The 23,733-nt window shown below is 39.1% G+C and overlaps 1 protein-coding gene across 1 annotated transcript; it reads right to left on the bottom strand.

Moving 5' to 3' along the window:
* Positions 1-10,019: 10,019 nt before the first annotated feature.
* NFIL3 (nuclear factor, interleukin 3 regulated) lies at positions 10,020-23,326 on the bottom strand. The gene is made up of 2 exons (XM_075276712.1): positions 23,112-23,326; positions 10,020-12,181 (listed from the first exon to the last, which is right to left on the bottom strand). Exon 2 carries the CDS (start codon positions 11,991-11,993, stop codon positions 10,611-10,613), a length of 1,383 nt encoding a protein of 460 aa, XP_075132813.1. The 5' UTR covers positions 11,994-12,181; positions 23,112-23,326; the 3' UTR covers positions 10,020-10,610.
* Between the last annotated feature and the right edge of the window lie 407 nt (positions 23,327-23,733).

Below are 23,733 nucleotides of genomic sequence, written 5' to 3'. Positions count from 1 at the left end.
ATTACAGGTGCATGTTGGGAAATTATCCAAATATATACCTCCAACAGCAGGTGTAAATAGCTTGAATTAAATATAGAACCTTTATTTTCATGATGGCCATATTATTCTCTGAATGTAAGACTGAAATATTCCAATAATATATATATTGATAATTCTCTAACTAAGAATCAAAATGATTTTTTTGAACTTGGAGAACCATGTAAAGTAAGCAGACACAATAACCAAGCTGGCATGTAATGAATACTCATCTAGTTACGTCTACCATTAGCCTTAATTACACCTTTTATTTTTGTACCATGTGTTCCTTTCCAGAGAAAGCAGACTTGTGGCACACTTACACAATGTAGTAATGGATGTAATGTAGGTCAGAATATATAGGTCAATTCATTGCAAACATTTTCTGCTGCATATGTTTCAGTCATCAGATTGCACGGTCGTCTAAAAACTTCTGCTGTTGCAATCTCACATTAAATACCGACATATGCAGTTTGACACTTTAACATACTTACTGCTGATCCTTTCTCAGAAGAAAATTAAAGCTAATGAGGTCCTTGATATATATTTTATCTTTGCCTTGCAGAAGAATTTTTGAAGGTTCGAAAAAAGATGATGTTTAAGTTGCTGTAATATATCCATTTGCTTTTCCAATTTCAATGTATATGCTATTTAGCTTGTCATGGTGAGTATCCACTTATACCTTACAAATATCAACTACAGGCATTAGGTTCTACTGTGGAGGGCCCAGTACCAGAAAATAAAAGGTTTCTTACAAAATTATTTTGGTATCAGGTAGCTAGACCAGACACCAAATGAGTTTACTGGGGTTTTCCTGTAGTTACTTTAATTTTTGGCCAGGAACTGAACCCAAAATGTCCATTGGTTGTGTACAGCACCCCAGCCCTATTCACTGGATTGGGGCTAAACTGAAATACTGAACACAGACCCTGGACAAACAGGGTACCAATGCTAGACAACCACTTTAAAGCCTCATGCACACAGCCATATTACAGAGGTTTAATAGAGCACCCAGAATAGCAGGCCGTAGCAATAATTTGCTGCTGGAAAGACCACGACAGCAACGGGAAACTGCCAGAATTTTGTAGATGTAATTGACATGTTGCAATTTTCAAAACCGTAACGGGATGGGATTCACACTTTGCTGGAACAGTAAAACGCCGCAGTTTTTTACCCTGCGTTTCTGTGGGACCCCATTCTAAGGCTAAGGCCGCACGGGCCGGAAACGCCTAGCTAAAGCATTGCGGGAACAACCGCGGCATGAACGCATTGCGGTTCTTCCCGCAGCGCTTTGAACAGAAAGTTCATGGAGTTTTCCTCCACAGACTTTCTATTACAATTATATCTATGGGAAAGCCGCCAGCGATTCCATAGATAGAATTGACATGCTGAGGTTTTCAAAACCATGAAATGAATCCCATCCACTTTGCAAGTATTGTACAATGCAGCGATATTTCCCACGGCGTTTCTGGCCTGTGGGGCCCGATCCTAAGAGAGTTTTTGTATGGACTACACGTGCTGCTTTACAGTGCCTTGTCTAAAGCTAGGGCTGCATGGCAACCTTTTTTTCTAACTCAAATAACCATAAATTTGAAAGATAACCATGATGTGACCTCAATGTTTCATGCTTTAGAACAAGGTTCCCAGGTAGTCTACTTGCAGTGGTTACCAGTCACCTTGATTCATGGAAATTTGCACACCCAAATGAAGCCTGAAAAACCATACCAGTTATATTACAAGAAATGTAAAAAGTGTTTTTATGTATGTGTACTCTATATGTGATTGTGACCAGAGCCTGAGAAACTGCGGTTCTTAAAGATTTAAAGTCTGAAGAAATATGGGTACAATTATACAAGGCACAATTCAATAAATATTATACTTTACAATGTCTGTAACCTATATTAAAAGTAGGTTAAGTAACTAAAGCAAAATGGGTGTGGTATTGAAATTGGTATTAGAACTGAATTCACTAACTCACACTGCATGTTATTAGTTAGTTTATCTATATATCTAAAGCTTTATCTTATCACATAGTTGGCACTGATACTGGTGCATAGTAACCTGGACTGAAAATTACCCATTGACTCTGTAGTAATATTTGAATAACTGAATACAGATACTGTCCTCAATCTGCCAGTACATAGTGATTTGGTAGGTTCTAGGCACTACTAATCCAATGAAACAATTGTGGGGTACAAGCAAGAAATAAAACACCCATATATACATGCTATTAAAAGGTAGTGAAAATAAATTCAAAGATATTACATTATGCTATTAGATTCCCTATGTATATAAGGGAATCTAATGGCATATAGCTGAAGAAAGAGAAGTGAAGTAATGTAAATTAGAAGGTGAGTAGGGGTGGTGAGTTATGTTTTCATGTATATAAATCTATTTGTATTTTTTCATTATGTATAATCCTTGTTATATATTTTTGAATTGATATGTTTTTGGGTTTATGAAGAATCAGTCTTGTCAGACTAGTCTGATCAGCTGCTATGAAGAGGTCTGTTCTAGACTGGACATGGGTAATGTGATATATGTAGTATATCATGACTTTTCAAAGACTTTTGATACTGTACCACATAAAAGGTTGGTATGCAAAAGGAAAATGTTGGGACTGCGGGAAAACATATGCATTTGGGTTAGCAACTGGCTCACTGATAGGAAACAGAGGGTACTTGTTAATGGTAAATATTCAGACTGGGCCACAGTCACCAGCGGGGTGCCGCAAGGGTCAGTATTAGGTCCTCTCTTGTTTAATATCTTTATTAATGACCTGGTAGAGGGTTTACAAAGCAGAGTATCCATTTCATATTCTAATGTGCAGTGGCCACTGTGGAGCATTATACTGTTCGGTGGTCACTGTAGAGCATTATACTGTGTGGAAAACAATGTGGAGCATATTATACTATGCAGTGGCTACTGTGGAGCATTATACTATGTGGGGGCCACTAAGGAGCAGTATACTGGGCAGAAAACACTGTGGAGCATATTATACTGTGAAGTGGCCACTGTGTAACATTATACTAAGCAGGGGCCACTATGGAGCATAGTGCCACTATGGAGCATTGTACTGTGCAGGGGCCACTGTGGAGTATATTATGCTGTGCAGGGGCTACTGTGGTGCACTATACTGTGTGAGGGTCACTGTGCAGCATTATACTGTTCGGGGGCCACTGTGGGGTATTATATTGTTTATTTATACGTGTGTGTGTGTGTATATATACATATATATAAAATTATTTACCAAGTACCGAAAAGTATCAAGAATTTGTTGTTGTCCTGAAGCTTTCTCCGTGTGACTGTAATAATGATATACGGAAGTGGTTATGATATTATAGCCAGACGGGAAGGCTATTGAATGAGTAATGGGCCAGTAAAGGGTAATTATTATAATTTTTTTAATTAATTGTATGGTTGCCAATAAAGCTACCAAACATATATTGTGTGGGGGCCCATAAAGGGGTAATATACTGTGTGAGGAGTCAATATAGATGGTGTTATAATGTGTGCAGGCCAGTACAGAGGGCATTATACTTTATGGGGAACAGTGAAGCCCTGTATCTACGTCTTATTTATTGAGGCAGGTGAAGAGTGTTTAATTCCTGATTTTCCAGAGGACTGTGTGGTTTGGTCTTTCCTTGTTACACTCCTGGCTAGTCCTTATAATAGGCATGTAGACACATCAAGCATAGTGTCATCACAGTTAATAACACAATAAAAACAGCAAAATAAGGTGAAAACAAACAGAAAAAAAGTTGTAATAGATGAAATTACCTTCTTGCATCAGTGCATATCCTGATGTTATTTTATTTTATTTCCCTGCCTTGCTGCTGCTGAAGTGAACACATCTATTGATAAGGTAGAAAAATGATGCAGACACACTGTCCTGCTATAAATAGACAGCTAGGCAAACAAACACACATGTTAGCATTTCCAAGAAACTCCAATGTTTTCCGTTGAGCTGTCGTTACTTCACTATCTTGCTTTTTGCGCACTCATTTTCAGCAGGCTGTTTAGTCATGGCTTTAAATAGAATTTGCAAAGCTTTCTTGTTAAGCCCCTTGGCCATTAACTGTAACATCTTCTCTCCATAGGTTATTTTCAAAAGAATGTTTTCTCGTACTAATGAAAAGACACTTAATAAATACATTGTGCTTATATCTATATACTAAACCCCAGCTACATTCAATGGCCATTACATACCAAAGTCTTGCCATACTAGAACTGATTGGAATGCCTCAGATTGACTCACATTATTTTCCCTTATGAAGGAAGCTAATAGTTGAAGCCAAAACCTTTGTCCAGCATGGCTCCAGGAAGTTCATTCTATCACTAGCCATTAAAGTGGCTGTCCTCCCTTCATAGTTCATTTTCCTTTGATGGATCAACGGGAAAAACAAACATTTACTGTACAATGAGGATACCCTGACGAATAAAATTCTTGGCATGGGTACCAACAGTGCAAGATGGGTGCTTACATCACACAACCTTTTAATGACTTCCTATAATCTATAAGTTATATGTAACCATATTATGTCACCTATAGAAACCTCTACTATAGCAACTATAGAAGACTTTTCAAGCAATTTATTTTCAACATGTTTTTTAATGATAGAAATATTCAATGTTCTTGATGGATGATAATTTGATATAAAACATGTCTTGTAGAGCTTGATGTATGATTTTTCATAGACTGTAAGCCCTCGCTGGCAGGGTCCTCTACCCCACTGTGCCAGTCGGTCATTGTTAGTATTATATCTACCTGTATATTCTGTGTATTGTATGTAACCCCCAAATGTTAAGCACCATGGAATTAATGGTGCTATATAAATAAACAATAATAATAATAATAGACAACCAAACATTTTTTTTTTCCTGTACTCTATAGGCTTTACTGTAGATAGACAGCTTGTCTCCTATAGCTAATGGTATCCATGGTCATAGCTTCCTTTGACACTGTTAATGTGATTTAAGAATTCTGCTTCACTACTCCTTAAAGGTTGTCTAGGCTTAAAGGGGTTGTCTAGGCAAAAATGGGCAAGCTGTTTAAGTTTTAAATGGGCTGAAGAGAGTGAAAAAAATAAAAAAAATTCACACTCACATTTCAACCTTTCCTCACTTTTCTCAGTCCCTTGCTGACGTGTGGCAGAAGTCCCAGCCGCACGAGACCGTTGAGGCCAATCAGCGAAGAGCATGTGATGTCACTTCCTGAGGCATGCTGAGATCAGTCAGCACCTCAGGATAGGCCATATATATCTGATCAGTTGGGATCTAGTGCCGGCCCTTGGATTGATCAGTTCTACAAAGCTGCGTCTGTGCTATACACAATACTGGTTTGGAAGTAAAAAGCTTTATCCCCTGTATAGTCCCTAGTACAGGTGACGTCACGTCAGCTCCCACTGAAATCAATGAGCTGGCCAAACATCTTTTGTACATGGGGGGGTGTCTTGACTCCCCTCTAATGGCAGACGTTAGAGGTAAGAAGGATCAACTAAGTTAGCTTTTAACATGCCCAATCCTTTGTTCTCACCTGAGATACTCTGCCAACAGAGGTGTGGTTTATACAACTTATTAAGAACACATGCATGCTTGGCCAAACTGAGTGTTCAAGTGTGGTGGGTAATACCTATATGAATTAAACAATAGCACATAATTTCCAGTTAAAAACCTTTTATTTTCCATAAAAAGTTCCATATGCAGAAATTCACACCATTAACATTCTCCAGCTGACAAATTTCCGAAACACGCCAGTCAGACAATGTCTCTACACTGCTTAAAAGAATATATATTGGTGGTTTCTGCATGTGAATCTTTTTTATGGTTTTATAATAAAATATTTTTATGTGGACATAAAATCCTGGTCTTCAATTCATATAGAGATTGGGGCAGATTTATGAAGTGCACCATCTGCCATGTTATTTGCCTGGTGTGAAATGTACCACAGATTTTGTGCGTAAATGGTGATAAATCTGGTGGACCCCATGACCACGCTCCTTTTTTTGGGAAGTGGAGAAGGTGGTGCAAACTTTAAAGAAGCATAAAGAAAACTGGCATATAAGGCATAATAAATCTGGGCTACTCTCTGCAGGAGGCTTACAAGTCCATGCAATGGCTGATCAGCTGAATCAATGTTGAACCAGGAGGAATAGCTTTTGGCCAAACTAGAGTTTTGTCATCAGCTATAAAAGATATATGGGTAACTGTACGGTATAAAGAAAAGAGGCTGATTTATAATTCAGTTTGGAAGATGTATTGATACAATTACCTCCATATTTCAGTATAACTTGACCGAAAAGAATAGTGTTCAGTTATGAATTACCAACACAAACTTAAGTTGATTTTTTTTTTTTAACAAATGTGCGTGAGTGATGTTCTATATACATCGAATGTGACTGATTACCAAAGCTTTACAGACTGGCACTGCCAAGCAGCTTGTGTTCTCTTCCCAAGCAGATGTGCATCTTTTGAGGAATCGAGTACTGCTCTTTCAGGCTACTTTACTGATCCATGGTTTTATCTTTATGATTGCTCTTACACTGCATTTACTACATCTCTGTTTAAAAGGGAGTCTGTCAGATCCAGAATACCTCCCAAATAAATAAAGGTGCCATGCGGGGTGCTTTAATAGGAGCAAAAAACATACATCTGTACGCAAAACAGGAAGCAATGCATAATCATCTTTTTATGTATATGCATATCAGCCGTCAATTGCAGCAGGGGCCTGATATGCCATATAGAGCCTGAAAAATGCATTCAAAGCTAAAAGCATTGTGTTGGGTGGAAATCCCATAGGAAAACTGGAGCAGTGGCTGCTGTATATAGGAAAATCTGGCAAAGTGGGTAGACCACCCAATGCATTTACAGGCGGTTGTTTGTATCCATAACAAGATAGTTCTCTCTGCATTGATTCTTAGGCTTGTGTCCATGAAAGTATTTAAGCACTGTTTGGCAGAAACTTTGTATTTATCCGACTCCCTCTAAATAAGAGCCAATACAAACCTTTGTGCATAAGTAAGCAAGTATTTTATATGAGGATCTTCTGAGATGTACAGTGCTGAGGAAGTGTAATAGTCTCTACACATCCTTGTGTCATCTTTTGTATAGTTCTGACTATTATTTAGATGGCTTTAACGGAACCAGTCACCGTGAAAATGCAGTCCAATCTGTTATAGAACAGGAGGAGCTGAGGTTGATATATAGTTCTATGTACCATGTACATTAATATAACGCTTTACTCTGACATCAAGGATGTCTTTATATGGACACCATTTGTGGGCTAAAAGTCAGAAGAACATATTTATTGATCATTCTGGGCTTAGGAGTCCAATGGGTGGTCCTAATCAAAGATTGACAGTTATTTTTATAAGTACATTCATACAGAGGAGTCAGTCAGTGGCTGAGTAGGACGGCTCACTGGACTCAGAAGCCCATACCGAGCAAAGATTTAGAACAATATATCAGGAACTTTATATAATCAGCTTTTCTTGCTCTGTAACATGCTGTCCATGGATCAAACAGCATGTTTGCTTTAAAGCTCTAAATACACTGATACATGACTTCTAGGAACTAAGGAGATTTAGCAATTTTGCACCAAGCTAAATCTTCATGGACTTGCTCTGCTTGGTTCAAATGTTAGGGGGCGTTCACACTAGCGTCGGTGTCCAACAGCTAGTGTCCGATGCTAATGTCCGCGCATCGGACACTAGCTGTGTCCGTACATTTTGCATTGATTTAATGGGACATCATGTGCGCTCTTTTACAGTCCGTGTCTGTCCTTAAGTGTCCGTTCACAATTTTTCAAGTGGACAGCAAAAACGTACATGTACACGGACATTAGCATCGGACACTAGCTGTCAGACACCGACGCTAGTGTGAACACCCCCTTACTGAGAAAATTATAAGCCCAATGTGGCAGATTTATGAAACTGAAAGAAAAACTGTCTTTGATACCCATAGCAACCAATCACAGAATAGCTTTATTTTTTTAAGGCACTTTAAAAAAAAAAAGCTATGATTGGTTGTTATGGGCAACAAAGAGTTTTTCTTTTAGACAGCTTAATAAATCTCCCGCAATATACTTAATACTATTATCCTATGAATCATTGGCCAATGGATTTAGTACTATCTACCAAGTGTGGGCAGCTTTAAGCCAGTGCCATATCGGGTCACTCACTACTATAGTAAAATTGTTTCATCATCCCCAGTAAGGGATCACTGCTGCAATTTCACTATAATTCATGGATGAGCAAAAAGTGCCCTGGTCTGAGACTTACAATGACCAAACACTTTAGATAGCTGTTGCCCTAATACGTATTCCTCTCAAAGCCCCCACATTTCCCCTATATATACGCACATTTGACTGAACCAAACATAAATGTATTTTAAAGATTAAGAGAAAAAAACTGATGATGGCTTATCTTCAAAGAAAACTAAGGATTGGACATGTAGAAATCCAATATACCTGATTCTTCTTTTTCCTTGGTCTGACAGCTGTGGAAAGCCAGGCAAACATCATACACATGAGATAGTCAGTCAGTGAAGCCAAAATCACCATATTCAGGCAACATTCATCTAATGTATATGGCCACCTTTACGTCTTAAAGAAGTTTTCCATAACTATGATATTGATGACCTAACTTTAGAATAGGTTGTCAATATCAGATTATTATGGTATGACAATCAGCAGCCTTTTTGGCAAGTTCTGCAGCCACATCATTGCTTGCCAAGCACAACCATACATGGTATGGTGGTTGTGCTTGGTCCTGTCACTTAGTCCTATACTTTGATGTTGGTGATCTTTCCAAAGCATAGGTTATAAATTGTATAGCCCCAGAAAATCCCTTTAATTGTGATGCCTTGTAAGGGCTAGTTCACACGTAAATTATGTGTGGCTTATTTTGGTCCCGGAAAAAACGCTTCCTAATTAGGAAGCGTTTTTTGGACCTTGCCATGCTTTTTGTGGAGCGTTTTTTTTGTAAAAACCGCTTCCAAAAACGCCAGGCAATTTTCCCCTCCCGTAGTGTCACTTTTTTTCCCCGCGTTTTTCGCTTCCCATTCACTTCTATTGCTTTCTTCAGGCGGAAAACGCCTGAAGAAAGGTCATGTCGCTTCTTTTTTCACCTGGGGGAAAAAAACGCTAGAGAAAAAAAAAAAAAACGCTAGCCCTCTACATAGACCACCATTGTATGGAGGCGGCCGAAATCCGCTGTCAAAATCCACCTCCTTGTCCCCGTGTGAACTATCCCTAAGTGCGACAATGGAAGTTTATTCCATAACTGTTCCATAAGTGTGCGTTTCCCTCTACCAATAATTGTGTGGTTGACAAAGATGTATAATATTAAAATTATATAGTTTCTTTCGGTTAGTGTTAATGATGAAACCTGCTATTATAAGCTTAGGAACGTGACAATACCGCCTGTGTTTTGAGGAAACCCCAAACATATAACACCAAGACTGAAGTTTCCTGTTTGGTTCAATTGTTTTCACTTAATCAGTATTGCTCCCTTATCCCCCTACCATAGCTCAGTTCTCTGCTTTAGGCAAAAAGGTAAAGAAATAATAGATAACATCAGAGAGCTTGGGGAAAGTTGAGACAATCTGGCAAAATATAAAACAGAAAATTTCATAATTGCAGACTATTTTTTTAGGTCATCCATTCCTGTTTTGTTTTGTGTGGGTTGGTTGGGGGGTAACAGAGGGAATGAAAGTATGTAGGCAGTGGCGTAGCTAAAGTCTTGTGTCCGGGATCCCCAACCTCATCCCTATAGCGAATATGGGTACTAAGGAGTTTAATCAATCAGTGTGGTTCGGGTAATCTGGGGATCTCTTTGGCTTATGGGTCAGATGGAAACTGCAATCTCAATACTGATGCCAGTGCTTATGGGCCCCCTAAGGCTCCTGGGCCCGAGTGCAACTGCACCCTCTCAAGTTACGTCCCTGTATGTAGGGTACATGCAAACAATGATGTCTCGGTATGAGTTAGGTGAATGCCTTCTGTAGAATATAATGATAGCAGGCTGTTTTCCCTTCACTTTATTGGTAAACCCTCTTAGGGCATATGTATAAAAAGATAAAATAAGCATAACAATTACACCTTTTATAATCAGGTGCTCAGCTAGTTAACTTGCATTGTTTCACCATTGCAATAATCACTTTTGGGCCACGTACACATATTACCCATAAGTACATAAATACATTTTACACATTTTCCATTTTACACTGGTACATATTAAAAAACACATTATTTTCTATTTGCCACTTGATTTAGACCAACGTTCTTCTTTGTCACCAATACTTTATTATAACTGGTAACTTGCACAGTTTATAACAGACCAGCAAAAATAATGTTTAAAATATTTACAACCTTGCAAGAGCTACGTAACTGTACACAAGGCATAGTGATCATAATAACACAATCTAGTCTTCAGAATATTGTGCACAAAAAGACAATATTTAGTAGACATCATTACATGAACAAAACAGTGAAATGACGTCACAAGTCCAGTGAAAATCAGCATCTTACAAAACATACCAATTTACTGCAAACGACACCCTTTACATTAAGAATCTGAATTCATTTCAGTAGTAATTTAGCTGGAATCTGAAGTACAGATTTCTTGAGCAACTATAAGTCTTTTAAGAGTGGCCACCTCAGCAGATAAGTTTGCGATACCTCGCTTTAAATACAAGCTTTCTGGCTCAGAAGGTTTAAAGACATTATCTGACATTGTGGCAATACCAGCAGATTTGCAAATGTTTGGGATTTTATCAAGTTCCTTATGATGCCATTGTCCTGGTTTTATAGGCCAGTCTGGAATATTAGTCACTTGAACAGACAAGGGGGACAAAGAAGAATGTACCAGGGGTTCACTACCATGTTTTTCCAGGGGAAAGTGCTTTTTTGAGGACATGTCAATTGGCAGTGGCAGTTTTTGCGTGACATCAAACTCGTTCTCCAGTGTTTCCACTTTTACCTGCATTGCTTTTGACTTTATTCGCAGTTTATGAGGCAGTGCAGAGGAGTTCACTTCTGGAACTTTTATGACCGTTGTATGACCATTTTTTAGTTCAACAGGGGAATGGATAGGACCTTTAGGAACTTGCTGCTCATCCTCCCCATCAGAGGTCTTTCCTACCACTCCCTCATCAGCCTCTGATGTTCTAGGAGAGTTGCTGGAGGAACTGTTAATTTGCAGAAGAGGCGGCGAATGTGAGTACCCAGGAAATGTACTTCCAATATAGTTCCGATAGATAGATGCTGCATAAGAGGGATTGTCTTCTCTAGGTTCCCGAGTAAAGTTCTCAATTTCCAGGGGTTCCTGCTTTATCCTCTGATACTTCATTTCAGAGGTTATACAGTTGTTTTGGGTGGGGTTTGGTTGGACGTGTTCTCCAGATGATACCTCAGATACATCAGATATAGAGCTCTGAGGGGAGTGCTTGATAACAGAGATGCAGCTACTGCTTATTAAAGGATGGTCATGTTCTCCTGGGAATGACCTCACGTTTGACTTAGCGTATTCCTGGAAATACACAGCTGTGGCACTAGTAACCTTTTGTATTTCTTGAGCATAAGATGCAGAACTTATCAATCCAAACTTAAGTTTTAAGGACAGCAGCTCTGTTTTCAGGTTTGCATTTTCTTCTCCTAATGCGATCAGTTTATTTTCTAGAACCATATCATTTAGTCTACGTTTCTCCCGGGATCGCTTTGCAGCCTCATTGTTTTTCCTTCTTTTTTCCCAGTAAGTGGCATCTTTCTTTTCATCAGGGATAAATTCCCTTTTTCTGCGACAAGAGGAGGACTTGTTTTTTGAACTACCACCTTCATTGTACAACATGTCATTACTGGAGTCCATTGATTCAGACATGTCGGGCATATTAGAATTAAGAACAAGGATATTCTCCATACCATTTCTTGTATCAGCACATTCTTGCTCTTTTTTAATAGTAGGCATTTTTCTTAGCTGCATCAGCGCCAACTGGTGTTAGAAACAGTTCACAGTTGCTGAAGAGAACTTTCTGACAGTGTTCCTTAAACCGTGTGAACATTAATATCTTAATTATAGGAAATTCCATCTGCTTCAAATTTTTCTAACCGGGAGTTGAAGCATTGACTCTGTGACCATCTTTGCAGTGTTCCCAGAAAATGCCTTGCCACCTGCAAAAATGAGAATAAACTGATTTTAAAACAATGACATGGAAAATGACTTAAAACCACATTTAGACATAGAACATCATCAGTACGTTGCAATATCAGTCTATGACTTTTTCTAAAAGTCCCTCTTGTAAGGAAGAAGTTTCCACTCGAGCTACAGAAGTGTTTGGTTTGCTATTGCAACCACAATTACAAACACTTCTGCAATTTTACAGACTAAACTATACAGAGCATGTTTGTGGTTCATAAAGAACAACGATCAGGTGCGTCAGTATCCTCATATAAGCAGAGATTTGCTTTGCTTACATTAGTTATGGTGAGCTTGAGACATTGCATGCCCCCAGTCTGAGGATGTAAAGAGCAGAAGGAACAAAGAGTGCGTGGAATGATTAATTGGTACTTGATATTCAAAGAGAAGTGGAAAAAGTGAACTTGAATGGAGAAGAAAAATCCCCTGAAAAACTAAATATATACCCAAAAGAACTAAACATAAACATCATGTGTTAACATATCCTGAGTTTGCAACTGAATTAAGTAAAGCTAATCTACAGTCATATTAATTAAACAATGTTCGATACAAAGATTTCTGCTGTATATAATGATTACTTGCTTTAGGATGCAATATACAGCTACATCCAATTTAATCAAAACCTACAATAAAATATAGAATTTTGGGTTACTGCGTTCATATACCTATATGTACAGGGTGTTATAATGTATGCATATAGAATCTAATACTTCACATCAATATATGTTTTAATTTGGCAACTTACTGTTCACAATACCACAAAGGTATGGTCCTGACATATGTAACTGGGTGCCACACAATTACATATGTTGCATAATGACTTTCACTGTATGGCCCGGTTCACATCTGCGTTTGGGCCATTCCGTTCTCCTCTCCGCATGAAAAATGTAGAAAGGGAAGTCCTGCAAGCAGCACTTTTTATCCGCATTTTTTATCCGAAAACTGAGACGAAACCACACAGACCCCATTATAGTCTATGGGGTCCATTGGTTTCCATAGGTAACCGCTTTTTTATGCGGATTAGGTTTCCGTTCGGAGGGTCCCCAAATGGACTCCACGAACAGAAATCCATGTGCACATGTGAACTGGGCCTATGTGGTATTTTTTAATTTTCCACATTTTTGAAACATATTGGACAATGTAACACAAAGGCTACGGAGCTGCTGATGCTGCTTGTGTAGACGTTTTGAAAGGGAAATTACATAAAAAACCCAATTTTGCCTAGACAATGATCATTGGAGAGAACAGCATGGCTCCAAATGGGTGACTCAAATCCAATACCTAATTCTATCACTGCTAATTAAAACATACCAAACGCCAATCACATGATTTCCGTATACAGGCAATTCATACAAGAAGTGATTAGCCAGTACGTGAAATGGATGACTTGCTAACTGTGACTATGCTTGGCAGAAAAATTATGCTTCTGTTTTTGTGACTTACTCACCATGGTTTGTTAGGTTTTCAGTGAATCAAAAATAGTAAAAGAACAACTGTTCACATAAATATATCTAGCCAGCTAATGCTCAGTGAGAATGCTGCCAAGGTACACAAAGACAGCCAACAAGGTTAGCTTCTCACTCATTTACAATGGCTCATTAATCTAATTTTATCTCTCTCTCTTCTTGGAATAAAACAACCTGAAGACAGGCATAAAATCAGTATTGCAATGGCTCTGCACAAGTAAACAAATGCATTTTATACAAGTGTTTTCTAAAAACTAAGATAGTAATACTGCAAAATGTGTGAAAGTATACTCATCCCATTGCCAAACTGCAGTTCTCTAACAGAATAATAGTAAGCTATAGTACTTAATGGTCTTACCGCACTGTACTTGTAGTCATATTCTATGTCTTTCATATGACAATCTGAAGTAGGTAAATGATAATGTCATATGCACAAGTCTCAGTGACGGTGAATTGTTTGCCTCAATATGGTTGGATTTTAGACTATTTCACTATTATTGCATAAATATCTCAGACAAACTTTCGATGGCCTTACAGTGCAGATGGCCATCATCATACATCTGTGTACACAGATAGTCAGGTGAAGTAACATAGAAAGTCATATCTGTCAAAGATGTCTCATGGGGATATAGAAAATGTCTGATAAGCCATAGGAAATGGTCTGATCATTTGTAGATAAACCATCGCTGATTACTATCATAAGACTTCTAAATATGGTGCCTATACTTTCTGCTGTAAATAGGCATTGACTGAATATCAGCTGCCATCAACCTAATTCTGAAAGCTTTCCACTACATGCCCACTGAATAAGAAGCCTGGAATGTGGCATGCCACCCCATTCATACTTTCAGCTGACTCTTAAGACCAGACAACTCCCTGGCTGTGTCATGTGTTTGTCCAGTCATGGAAAAATGATTATATATATATATATCATCTATGGCAATTGACAAATGTAGTCAATTCTTCAGCCTGACATTAGTGTATAACTTTGCATCCCTGAACCTTGCTGTCTTATAACGTGCAATGTATTGTGGTGACATGCTGCACTTTTTAGCTTGGAAATAATTACAAATTGTATTGTCATTGCTTCTATTAAGGCCAATGAAGAGGATTTGTCAATAGCTAAAAGCTTTTCACAAACTAGGGCATAATAGGTGTTTATTAAAATAAAATATGAAGTGTATGCGGCAGTATATATTTTATCTAACATTAAAAAACATTTGTAGAAAGTCATTTTATATTCTAGAAAAAACAATGACAACTGTCAAAAGTGATGTAGTCATTAATTTTCTGTGTCCTATTGTCAAGCAATAATTCCCCACAATAGATGCCCGCTCCCCATTAAATCAATGTACAGAGTTTCCTATTGGGCTGCATACTAGCAGTGCTCACCATGTAAATCAATGCTGATCATTGACTGCAGTGAATTCTCACAAAACAGATCTTCATATGAGTCAGTGGCGCTTCTTTTATTTAGTTAGTCCTTATGACAGTAAAAGCAGTAGAAATTCTCTAAAGGCGTTCCTTTTAGTGATGCTTTCATTTTGTTTCATCACAAAGGCTCTGAAATTGCAGGTAAAATGCATAACCATACAGGAACTAGAGCTGCCTTGATAAGTTGTTGCAAAAATAACACTTGCGAAATTCTCCTTTGGGCCAAATACAGCAATAAGATCCAGTTTAGAAAGTTCCTATTTCCAAGAGTTAGAGAGGCAATGTTTTACTGCTAAATGCTGCAACCGATTATGTGGACTAAAAACCCACAAAACCACAAAGAAGGCAATCTTAGCTCATCTCGGAGATTGTGTAACGAATGACGAGCATATCTAGCAGTAAGTGTATTGTGTTTAGAACTCACTCATATAGTGGACTGCTTTAGTCATATCAAATTCTGGAACATTTTTTCTAAATAACTGTATATTGTTTCATTTCTGTTATACCTTCTGAATATTTGTAAATTAATTGACAACCATTGTGCCATTGACAGCCCTTATTGAACAGTGCGAGAGTGTATAGAGACACACCCCAAAATGGTAGCACTCGGTTGTCAATTTATTCTTACTTTTCTAGTTACAGGGGTTCAACACAATAAAGAATAATTAGAAAAGATGTTGCAGCATAGTAAAGTTACTTAATCTACTAAATGTGTCACGTCCTCTTTAAGAAAATCCACCCATTATGATTGATTGCTGCAGAAAATTCTGTTCAATACATGTGATGCCCGTCTATATAGTTCATGTATATGAGAAGAAAGTACAAATATTGAACTTTAGCGTTATAATGTCTGGTGGTAGATCGATCTATCTATCTATCTATCTATCTATCTATCTATCTATCTATCTATCTATCTATCCAAGACGGTTAGCCTTACACATTATGTAAGCCATATCCTCACACCATGCTGTGATAATAGGTGCATTCAATTAATTTAATGTAACTAAGCAGAGATGACATCTGAGCAGTCATTTCTATAAACTGCAGTATTCTTTCATGTACAGCAAGTTACCGAGTTCATAAAAACCTCAAACCTCTCAGATGGTGTTATGATATGTAACTGGTGCATGGTAACCTGCTTTCATCTTTAATCTATATGATTTACAGTTCCCGACAGAAAATTCTCTCCTTGGTTTACCAGCACATCACTACACATAACACACACTAGTCTTACATAAAGTGTTCCATAACACTAGATGATTCCAAGTAATATAGCATTACACTAAATCCGCGCATTCTGTTATGTATTGGGGTTGCGTTTTAATGTTACATGCAGGATTAGCAAGTTTACCTAACCTGTTACTGAATGGACTTTGCTGCGTACCACATCTCGGGAGTTGCCGCTTTTGCTAACAGTCTAATAAGGTCATACAAGTTAACAGACACAAAAAATAATGATTTAATATGGTTAACACACAGGTAATAAACATTAGCATGCTTCTTCACTAGATTAGAGTGCCTACCTCTAGTTTTTAGGATAACTTTACTAAAATATTAGAAAATGACATTTTCTATGTCATAATGTCTAATGTGGGTGCCATCTATCAGACCCATACCTATCTTGAGAAAGGGGTTCCCCAAGACTAAAGAGGTTGCTGTTCTTGTGCAGTTCTCTCCATTCACTTCTATGGTAGTCCTAACAATTACATGAGCAATCTGGCAGTCTAAATCATTAAATACTAGTAAAACACTATACCTCTCTTCTACAGTGGCAGTGTATACCCATTTCTACTGTGAAGACCAATAGGAAGCCACAAACTAAATATAGTAATTTTATGCAGAGGTGTGATCTCTATGGAACAGCGAATTTGAGGTATCAAACACCAACCAAACTTCCTGTGTGTTCTGATAAACACCATGCTATTAAAGGGCCTCAACTCTTTCATCTGTAATAGGCAATAGTGTCAGCAAATATAACATAGTACTTAGACAATCCTTACAACACTTGATACACATGTTCTCAATAGGGGGACTGAAATAAGCAGCTGTAAGACACCTCTGTCTGCAACTTCTCTCCCTTGAGAAAAAAGGATCGGATATGTTGAAATCTGACATGTTTGATATACCCCCCCCCCATCTGTTGTCAGGTTTGGCTGACATTCCTCTGTGTATGGTCACCTTAAGAGAAGCTTTTATATCCCCCTATTCATCATATGTAAATAAAAAAAAAAAACACGTAGTACAATGAGTAATGGCAGTAATATTCTGGAAAGGGCTATAAAATGTTGCAAAGTTTACGTAAGGATGCTATTAATAACTGGGTACAAAGTATCACAGTTCTATGCTATCTTCTATGGGAGGCTGATTGTAGATCTGTGTGTAGTAGGTTGTCTTCAGTTAGAAAAGACCCTGATACTTTTACACTATGAATAAATGGAACCGAGCATGCATGTGTCTTCATTAAAGAGAGGGGAATAAACTGCTGCCTGACACCACTGGCGACATCTTATTTCTCATGAGAACAAAGGATCAAGCATGTCAAATTCCAAGATACAATCCTTCTTTCTCCCAACGTCTGCCATAAGAAAGCAAGTCAGGACATACCAATAAAAATTAGAGGGTCTGCCAGTCCCACTGAAACTGGCAGGTTTGGCTGATGTTCATCATGTCTATGGCCACCTTAAGGAAACTGAAATTCAGCCACTGTTCTGTCCCTGCCTAGAAATCACTCCTAAAAAAGGTGAGATGAGAGTTGTCCCTTTCACAAATACAATTAATAACATTTAAATCCTAAGTAATAAATTCCTATTAGACAGATCTTGTGTAAGGTCTTCTACATGCGAACACAGTTAACCCCTGAGAATCTGGTTGGGATCACATTAAGATCTCTCCATTGTCGTTTCATCTCATCTCATTTTAGTAACTGAAAACTAATTGTTCTTCTCCACAAGGAAATGTTAGAGGCACATTAGTAAAACTCGTGATGCCTTGCAGTTGTTTGGCTTTGGCAACTTGAACACCGCTAAAATGACTTCATAGCAGAATTTCCTAACAACTGTTGAATCCAAACCAGTTCTACAAGTGAAGAAGGAAATCCTACTTTCGCTGTACTTGTTTCTTTCATCAGCTACTACAAGCTAAAGTTTACAAAGCTTTACTTGCTCATCTAACGCTTAGCCTGCAATTACTTGTACCGACAGCAGACAGCCAAATCTTACAGATACAGTTCACTAATGTCGATGCAATGAATTTGTATAGCCAAACATGAGCGTTATTGAAAGAGAAAAGCTTCTGCCAATAACTTCAGACAGAGACAAAATTCATTTTCAGTCAGATTCTAGGTAGCCATGGAGAAACGTCCTAGAGGACATCGTAAATAATAGATTGTAAGAAGATCAGATAAAATTGGTGGGACCTGGTCACAAATCACAAATGGATGTTCATAGGAGCATATCGTTGGGAGAAGATCATCGCTACTATTTGGGGATGAACGAATTGTACATCCACATACAGATTCCATTTTTGGTTTTATGATGTCCTGTTTACATGGGGAATTATGTTGCTAACAGTCTAGCAATATGGACATACAAATTTGATCAACTTCAGCCGAACCACAGATTTTGGTGGAACATGATAATCATCTAATGCATATGGGGGTGTACCAACTCTTCTTTGATGGTGGAGGTTGGGAAAAAGAAGAATTTTTTTCTCAATGCAAAAATGCACTGTTTGGTGCAATGATAGGACTGCCATTCGTCTAAAGAGGTAAGCAGCAACCCCCCATTACTCCAATGAGCCAATCTGCATATTAGCAAAAACAGTGATATCTCAATCCACAGTGAGAAAACACAGTTTGACTCAGGTGACCTTATCTATCTGTGGAGCTGGGGTGATATGCTACATTCCGGTGACAGACTCTCTTTAAATGAAAGAGAATGATAGGAGTGTATAGTGTGGTGCTATAAATGTTCTCTATATAGCCCTGCTGTATGTTGGTGATATATAAATAAATAGTTGCCAATGTCCGTCTCCATTAAAATGTACAATATTTTACACTCATAACGTTCTTCTACGGATTCTAAAATGTTTACGTCTTTATGTAACCTCACTAGACATAACATTATTTTTACTATTGCTGTTAAAACTTTAGTGATTTTGTTTCCTCTGTAACAGTGGGGGAGGCTGAGAGTTCTCATCTCTCCCTGGTCTGTGGATTGCAATGTTAATGAACGACTACACACAAACATTGGGAATACGTGACTGGCAAAGCATCCCTCCCTCCTCCAGAGCTGCCTTGCCCGCTCTGTGCAAACAAACACTGTTATCCTGTCTCCAAGATCATATTTCAAAACCGATTAGCACAGGGCGATCCTGAGCAGTCACCAGTAGACTGGAATGGTAATAGCAGCGAGTAACAGCACCAGCCAGCTCACCACTGCTTCTAAGGTTTAAGCTAGCCACTAGGCCTCATGACTGCGTAGAAAGGGTCAAGTTACAGGAGTCATGTCAAATATGCAGCCTCTCCCCCTATGCTGACATATCTTGTCTCTTTCACTTTAATTTAAGGACACTGGGTGCATTTCCAAATTCTTTCAGTGAATGGTACATTCATATTGACATGGGAGGAAGGGAAATTGAGGGCATGAGCCATTAAATATGGTAAAGGTATAAATAAGGTTCAGGAGGGAAGAGATTTTAATCAAAATCTAACACAAATACAAGGGGCTATTATACTAAATTAGTTGTTGAGTCTTGTGGTTGAGAAATCCATAGTAAGTAAATTTAAGCATGCCGGGATAAACACATGTCTATCCATCATAAAGTGGTGATGGGCCATATGTTCTCTTTCTGACACTCTTCTTTGTTTCTATGGCCATATGCTTTATGAGTGACTTTTCAATGTTCAGATACATAGGTTGAAACCTAGTTATCTTCCCTGAATCTCTTGGGCTCCAATTCAAAATTCGTACCAGAGCTCCCCCACTGACATGACCTCACACTATACAGGACGGTGGTCTCCAATCTATCGCTTTCCAACTACAACTCCTATCATGTGCTGACAGTAAAACGTGTATTTCAGCATGATGTAATGTATGGAACACAGACCTTCAGAGTGCTTGGCTTACAAATGTCTGTGGCCTCCATACCCTTACAGTTATGCCATTGGATCAAACTGGTAAAATAAAGTATTTGCTAATCATTGTTGCTATGTCTACTGTATGTTCAACCTGGCGTAAGTAAGGAGGGGATTATATGCTTTATAATCTCCTCCATGAGACAATTATACGGATCTCATGTGACGCTAACAGGAAGAATTGTAGCAAAACATCTATAATAAGTAATAAGAGCATGGCATGTGTGGCACAGCACTGATGCCAACTAAGAAAAACCCATTACATCTATCGGTTGCCACCCCAAGAGAGATGATTACCAGGCCGTCTTGTGACTCAGATAGGAGAGTGTTATGCAATGCTTATTACACAACATTGTCATGGCCCCGAGGTTCTGGGGACATATACTACGTCTTATTTATTCCACTGGGGTAAGTATAAATTTAGCCATGTTTCTCCTCAATGCTCAGTGATGTTATTTCATTGTACATTACATAACTACTGCTATTTGTGATCAGTCATTCAGCAACCGGCAACAACAATAGTATATTTATATACATACACACAGTATATAATATATGGCAGACACTAAGTGCACTCCTGGATGATAGAGTAAGTGGCAATACTGAAATATACTTGAAACATGATGGGATTTGAAGTCTACCAGCAGCTGTATAGGAGAGGCTGAGGTAACATACGGCTTCACTACGTATACACAGCAGTTCATTGAGAAGCTGCTCGTATACTCCAGGGAGCGGAGCTCGTATTTTACCTCACACATGCATGGCCTCTATCCCACAGCAGCAGCAGACGTGCTATCCCCATCTCAAGTTCAAGGCTATCCCCGACAGCAGTGCCCAGTGAGTGAACACATGGCAGAAGAACGGCTGTGTTCTTCCCTGCAGGAGAACAAAGGAATGCGGAGCCCGGCCGTGCTGCTCCTCCCTGCCCGCCTCCATTCACGTGTTCAGCCCTCAATCACAACAAGCGCCCGCCACATACACGGCACTGCTCTCATTGTGGTGTACTGCTGCCTGCTGCATGTACACTGAGCGCGGCCATTTGTCTGGACTAATGTTCCATGCACGTCACATCACGGGAGATGGAGGGAATACTGAGCAGGAGCACGGCCATTCACACCATAGCAGTGTGTGACTAGTGAGCACAGTAATGACATTGACCGAGCCACAGTCACATGTAGCACTGGGACAAATATAGACACGCTTTATTTTTACCCAGCGTGACAGTCCCTCAGGAGCATGAGCTCATATCCATTGTCTGCCCATAAAGGAGAAGGGGCACCAGCAAATAATGAATAGACCCCCTCAGCCCCCCCACCCCAGAACTGTGCTGATACCATCCTGGATCTATTGTTAAAAGCTTACAAAATCGCATCATCAGCTCCCCTTTCACACTGAGCCAGGACTGCCAGCTTATGCTGAGGTTACATAATAGCACATTTCCAGGAACTCGCTGCTGCCAGTGACACCCAGCCCCAGACAGCAGGATGGATGAAGGGAGGGAGATAGCTGGATGTATGAATGACAATTTGTATAAAAATATAGACAGATTATACGTATGATAGATAAGTATAGAGAAATAGTGATAGATAGACAGATGGATAGATAGATTGGAGAACCCCCTTCTCAATACAGTATACACTGCATTTATATAAGCACAATAATCACGTGCTACATTGTATATAGACTCTACAAGAGCTAGTATTACTATTATCATTGTATATAGAATGAGCATTACAGTAATCTACTAGATCTATTATTACATTGTATACAGGGTGAGCATTACAATAATCTACAAAAGCTATTATTACATTGTATGTAGACTGAACATTACATTAATGTTTGATACAAAAGAGACGAGAAATATTACAATATATATTTACTGATCACATCATTACATTAATTTATGACATAATAGACTAGTGTTATACAATATTATCTATAAAAAGAGCATCGCAGCCATCTATGATATATAATAGACATTATATATAGACTTATCATTACATTAATCTATGATATAATAGACTACTTATTATGATATTATATATAGACTGATCAATACAATTATCTATGGTATAATAGACTACAGCTATTATTACATTGTATATAGACTGATCATTACAATAATCTATGATATAATAGACTAGCTAGATATTATTACATTGTAGCCAGTACGCAGACATGACCTGATCATGACACAAAGTATAGAATGCATACATGCCAGCCCACCAGGAGGATACAGACTTCATTAAAGTCACTGATAGATGCCCTGCACCAAATGAGACGATCAATAGGTACAATGACATCGCGGAGCCTCCCAGCCCCGTACACATCCATGGGTTATGCAATATACAAGAGCCCTCCTCCTCCCCCGGCTCCCAGACAACAAAAGGACACATCATTCCACTAAACTCATCCATCTCTCTACACTTCATCTAGTGCCCCACAGCCTGCCTGTCCGTATCTTATGTATTGTGTACACCTGTGTTATGTAGACATGTATATACAATCATTCATATACACAGCTATACATGTGACTGAGGACTTGTTTACATTAACCATATAGATTGTAAGCTCTTTGGACAGCCTTCTCACTCATTCTCCTTGACATGTATGTTTAGTGTGTCCTCTGTAACAAAGATCCTTGTTATTACACGGTGGATGTAAAAAAAATCCCAGGTTGTAAAGTGCTGGATCTCGCAGCAGCCTTGTCACTCACTATCACATTCATCCCCATTCAGACATATTTACGCAACAATACAATGTAGCAAAGCAAACAGTGTGTACGTGCAGTCCTGCTCCTGACCACCTCCTCACCAGCACACAATACACTACACATACATGATGATCCCCCCTAGCCCACACGGTTACTACCTTAGAGGGTCAGCAGCATGTGACATCAGGGCATCCCGGTGGACATGGCACTATACAGCGGGTACTCTGTGTGATGGCAGACAGGACTGGGTAGTAGCACCTCCTATGCAGTGTGTCCCCGCTCCAGCCACTGCCGCTGCTCCACAGATCTGTGTTAGTAGGTCAATACTCCTCAGTGTTACTCTGTGTGCACTTCCAAGCTTACAGTGACTCAAATAGGAGCTCCCTGCAGCCAATCACATTCCAGGTGTTCTAAAGCAAGGACCAATGAGAGCGCGCTGCCTGAGACAGGGGGCGGGATGCGGAGAAGGCATTAAGAACTCTGCTTGCGAACACCGTGTTACTGTAGAACGTGTAGCTCTTGTCCTGTGTATTGCATAACAGTGCCTGCCGGGGGAAGAGAGGGAGGAGGGAGCATTTACGTAACTGCCTGGCAGTGGCGGCAGCACATTAACCCATTCCGTGCACAGGGCCAGGTGAATGAGGCAGGGCTTTGTTTACTACAAGTAAATAGGAATGAATGGGAATATGGGAATATGGAAGTATGGAGCTAGCCACAACATACGATCTGTGAGGGAGCATGCTAGTAACCGCAGTTCGCCTTGATCTGTGTTAGTAGGTC

This window comes from Leptodactylus fuscus, chromosome 1 (assembly GCF_031893055.1).
Source record: "Leptodactylus fuscus isolate aLepFus1 chromosome 1, aLepFus1.hap2, whole genome shotgun sequence".
Classification (NCBI taxonomy): Eukaryota; Metazoa; Chordata; class Amphibia; order Anura; family Leptodactylidae; genus Leptodactylus; species Leptodactylus fuscus.
This window is presented reverse-complemented; position numbering and strand designations above follow the sequence as displayed.